This window comes from Salmo salar, chromosome ssa25 (assembly GCF_905237065.1).
Source record: "Salmo salar chromosome ssa25, Ssal_v3.1, whole genome shotgun sequence".
NCBI lineage: Eukaryota > Metazoa > Chordata > Actinopteri > Salmoniformes > Salmonidae > Salmo > Salmo salar.
Window position 1 is genome coordinate 33762338 of NC_059466.1, and position 4640 is coordinate 33766977.

The 4640-nt window shown below is 44.8% G+C and overlaps 1 protein-coding gene across 1 annotated transcript; it reads left to right on the plus strand.

The window, feature by feature from the left end:
* Positions 1-476: 476 nt before the first annotated feature.
* Positions 477-3513, plus strand: LOC106586570 (gap junction alpha-8 protein). The gene is made up of 3 exons (XM_045707809.1): positions 477-1356; positions 1389-1712; positions 2040-3513. The coding sequence occupies exons 1-3, from the start codon at positions 619-621 to the stop codon at positions 2136-2138; spliced, it is 1161 nt and encodes a 386-aa protein (XP_045563765.1). The 5' UTR covers positions 477-618; the 3' UTR covers positions 2139-3513.
* Positions 3514-4640: the final 1127 nt, after the last annotated feature.

Consider the following 4640-nt stretch of genomic DNA (forward strand, 5'->3'; position numbering starts at 1 on the left):
GCTAGTGGAACAGTGCTTTAGCAAGACTACAGCAAGACCATTTTGCTTTGTGTTTCTGATTTTTATGGATAATAAAGGGGAACATGCAGAGTACAAAAGTTCTAAAAGGCGGTTCATTTTTACGCTGTGTACCTTGTGTACTGTACAGATCTTGTGTATGGACTGTAAATTGACTTAACCACGATGGCTGGCTGTTCTGTTGGCATTATTTAGATTTTGACATGCAACAGCTTTTCAGCTGAAATGAAAACATTGTGATAACTGTGTGGTGAGGGGCAGGACTTTTTGGAAGTTTCGCTTCTTTCCACCCATCTGTTTTTAACACTTATCTCTCTCTCTCTCTCTCTCTCTCTCTCTCTCTGTTTCCTCCACCCTCCCTGACCCCCCTGCATCTCCCTTTCTCAGTTTCCTCCACCCTCCTTGTCCCCCTTGCATCTCTCTCTCAGTTTCCTCCACACTCCTGGTCCCCCCTGCATCTCTCTCTCTCTCTGTTTCCTCCACCTTACCTGTCCCCCTGCATCTCTCTCTCTCTCTCTCTCTCGCACTCTCTGTTTCCTCCACCCTCCCTGTCCCCCTGCATCCATCCATTCATTCTATCTACAGCGCTACGGACCTATCATGGGTGACTGGAGCTTTCTGGGTAATATTTTAGAGGAAGTGAATGAGCACTCAACGGTGATTGGCCGGGTGTGGCTCACGGTCCTCTTCATCTTCCGCATTCTCATCCTGGGTACGGCGGCAGAGTTTGTGTGGGGTGACGAGCAGTCGGACTACGTCTGTAACACGCAGCAGCCCGGTTGTGAGAACGTGTGTTACGACGAGGCCTTCCCCATCTCCCACATTCGCTTGTGGGTTCTGCAGATCATCTTCGTGTCCACTCCATCTTTGGTGTACGTAGGCCATGCCGTGCACCACGTCCACATGGAGGAGAAACGCAAAGAGCGTGAGGAGGCTGAGCTGAGTCGCCAGCAGGAGCTGAGTGAGGAGCGGCTGCCTCTAGCGCCCGACCAGGGTAGTGTGCACACCACCAAGGAGACCAGCACCAAGGGCAGCAAGAAGTTCAGGCTGGAAGGCACCCTGCTGAGGACCTATATCTGCCACATAATCTTCAAGACGCTGTTTGAGGTGGGCTTCGTGGTGGGCCAGTACTTCCTGTACGGCTTCCGCATCCTGCCGCTGTACAAGTGCAGCCGATGGCCCTGCCCCAACACCGTGGACTGCTTCGTGTCTCGCCCCACAGAGAAGACTGTCTTCATCATATTCATGCTGGCCGTGGCTTGCGTCTCCCTCTTCCTCAACTTTGTGGAGATTAGTCACCTGAGCCTGAAGAAGATCCGCTTCCTCTTCTGCAAGCCAGCCCCGGGGCCAGCCCAGGGTGAGGGCCCAAGCCCCCTGCCCCCTCCAGGGGGGGGTTCTCAAGAGCCTGCCCCCCCCTGGCCGTGCCTTCCTTCCAGAGAGCAAAAGGCTACAGGCTGCTGGAGGAGGAAACCCACCACTACCCCCTAGTGGAGGCATGCATGGAGGCAGGGAGGCTAATCCCTCTGGCCCCGCCCTTTCAGTGCAAGCAGGAGAAAGCGGAGGAACTGGGGCACATGGAGGACATTTCGAAGGTGTACGATGGGACTTTGCCTTCCTACGCCCAGACCACAGAGATAGGGGAGGACAGACTACCACTACACCAAGAGGAGGAGCAGCAGCAGCAGGAGGAGGAGGTGGAGGATGAAGAGGAGGAGGTGGTGAAGGAGGTGGTGAAGGAGGTGGTGGAGGATGATGTGGTGGATGGGGTGGTGGAGGATGTGGTGGATGGAGTGACGGAAGAGGATGTGGTGGATGGAGTGGCGGAAGAGGATGTGGTGGATGGGGTGGTGGAGGATGTGGTGGGTGGAGTGGTAGAGGATGTGGTAGATGGGGGGGTGGAAAGGAAGAAAGAGGAAGAGGAGTGTGAGGAGGAGGATGTAGTGGAGGAGGTTGTTGAGAAGGTGGGGGAGGTGGTGGTGGAGGAGGAAGTGGTGGACAGGGACGGGGGACCTTCAACCAAGGTGGGGATGGAGGCGATGTATACGATAGAGGACACAAGACCACTGAGCAGATTGAGCAAAGCCAGCAGCAGGGCCAGGTCAGACGATCTCACCGTATGAACCTGTGAGAAAACACACACACACACACACACAAACTTACACGCACACAAACACTGAACACAGGAGAACACACACATCTAGCTCAAGACAACAAACACTTATTACCATTAGGACGTGGGTAACATCACTCAATAAGGCAACAAAAAGATCTGTGCTCATTTGTGAGATAAGTGAATATTATAAAAAGTTGTGTTTTAAGAGAGGAGGGATAGATTTATTTTATTAAGCATGTTATATGAAACCAAATGTAGAAAGGACAAACATGCAAAAAGGGGAAAAATATTTTTTACTTGATGAAAATCCATGCTGTCGACCTTTTTCTATCGAAAGACTTTCAACAACAACCAATGAAAGATTACTAATGTTTACATATTCTGGGGGGTTGAATCGGTAGGGGGACCGATCATATATATTGATCATATATTCTTGTGTGTCTGCAAAGCAGTAAAATTACTGTAGGCAGGCAATCACTTTCATATGTAGCTGCAAATATGTTGCAGGTGGAAGGGCTGTTGCACACCAAGTCCGTTGCACAGAAAATGTATGACTATTTAACACCAAGTTGATAGTCCATTTTTGGATTGAAAATAGTTATTTCTGCACACATTTCTTAGAGGATATAGAACTCTGTGCAAGGCCTATATAAACCTCATATCACCTCAACTACGCATCGATTTACTCTTCTTTCAATTGAAGGCAGATTTGCAATAAAGTACAAGAGCATATCTGTCCTTTTCATGTTTATATACAGACTAGTACAGCCAAAAAGCGGAGTAGTAGAGAAAAACAAACCAAAAAAGGACCAGATGTTAATGGTCTCTTTTCAATGTGATTTCTGATCTTTTGATCTGATCTGATCTTTTAGATTGCTTATATCTTTCGTTGCATATATAATAAGTGGGCACTGTGAAAATGTTGTCTGTCTGTGAAAAGAGAGGAGTGCTGGTTTGACCGATCACAGACTGGGCCATATTAACGGCCTCAGGCCAAATCCTCTCTTTTTGCGCTGTACAAACCGGCGTCAGGGCGATAAAGATTACGCACGATCAGCACAAAGTATTGTTGAGCCACAGACAATAAAAGAAACCACTCATATATGAAAACAAGCATCCTTGACATTGTTGTGGGGGAAAATCTTTGTACTTGATTTTATTTGCCCTTGATGGGCCTTTCCTCTGTACAAATATGAAATAGTTCGGGCAATGTTTACAACGTTTTCTAAAAAAAACTATAAAAGGAGAATCTTATTGTACATAAAGTATAATTGTATCTGATGTCTAATAGCAAACATGATGTTGAGAACACTTAGTTTAAGTTATGATATAATATATAGCTAAATTATTATTACTATGATGACAATCGTTCATTTATCCAATAGAGAAACTACCAGTTATTTATTTAAACATTATAAAAAACTTCCATAACGCTGCTACAGTCACTGTTTCAGTAGGGAAAATTAAGTGCATTTCAAAACCTGAGCATTATTTCCATAATTACCAAAGACTTGCATTTCAGAACCTTTTGACCTGTCTTCTCTCTGTCCCAGAGATGTTCTATTTTTTGTATTATTCAGTTGTACGAGAGCAGAAGTTTATCTTACAAGTACTTTAAAAAAAACTCACAAAAACAATGCCCTATGAAAGGGATGCTTTAAAGTACGACCAAATATTTACCTATTTTTCTCTCTTGCGCTCTCTGCTTTATTTAAATTGCTTGGCTATGTTGCTTTCTAGTGTATACTTTTTCAGTGCTTCATCTGTAATGTACATTCTCAAATGTCTTTGTAAAGGTTAAAGTGCTTACATAGCTCTGGGAAAACTGTGAATGTCATGTTTTTAATGTCATGTTTGAAATATTTTTCTTTAGCATTCAAATAATCCTTTGTGAACTGTATGTAAAATCCTTAATTTTGAGGGGAAATGTAGAGTATGTCTGCAAAGAAGTGTACTTGCTTCTCAGTCAGTGCTGTGCCTTAAAGCAAAGCATTGGGGTTGTTCTGTGCAGCAGTGTGTTTATACAGTGGCACAGAATATAAAATGGTGCAGAAAAGCCACACACAGAGACACACACTCACACACATGCACACATGCATACACACACACGCATACACATGTGCATGCAAACGCAACACACTTCCTGTGTTGGTTTTGGGGTATGATCAAATGGCTCTAGACAAACTCTGACAGAAAGGCAGCTTTGACCACTTTGTGATTCCCAGACACTCCTTTGGCTCCCATAAGCCAAAGCTGTGACAACCTTGTGAATGAGACGACAGGCATTTCACAATTGAAGAATAGTTTAGCACATTTCAACACTGTAAAATATACTGCTCAAAAAAATAAAGGGAACACTTAAACAACACATCCTAGATCTGAATGAAAGAAATAATCTTATTAAATACTTTTTTCTTTACATAGTTGAATGTGCTGACAACAAAATCACACAAAAATAATCAATGGAAATCCAATTTATCAACCCATGGAGGTCTGGATTTGGAGTCAC

Coding starts and splice junctions, on each gene's coding strand:
- LOC106586570 (XM_045707809.1), top strand. CDS start 619: ATGGGTGACTGGAGCTTTCTGGGTAATATTTTAGAGGAAGTGAATGAG. Junction 1,357..1,388: donor GCTTCCTCTTCTGCAAGCCA/GCCCCGGGGCCA, acceptor TGAGGGCCCAAG/CCCCCTGCCCCCTCCAGGGG. Junction 1,713..2,039: donor AGCAGCAGCAGGAGGAGGAG/GTGGAGGATGAA, acceptor CCTTCAACCAAG/GTGGGGATGGAGGCGATGTA.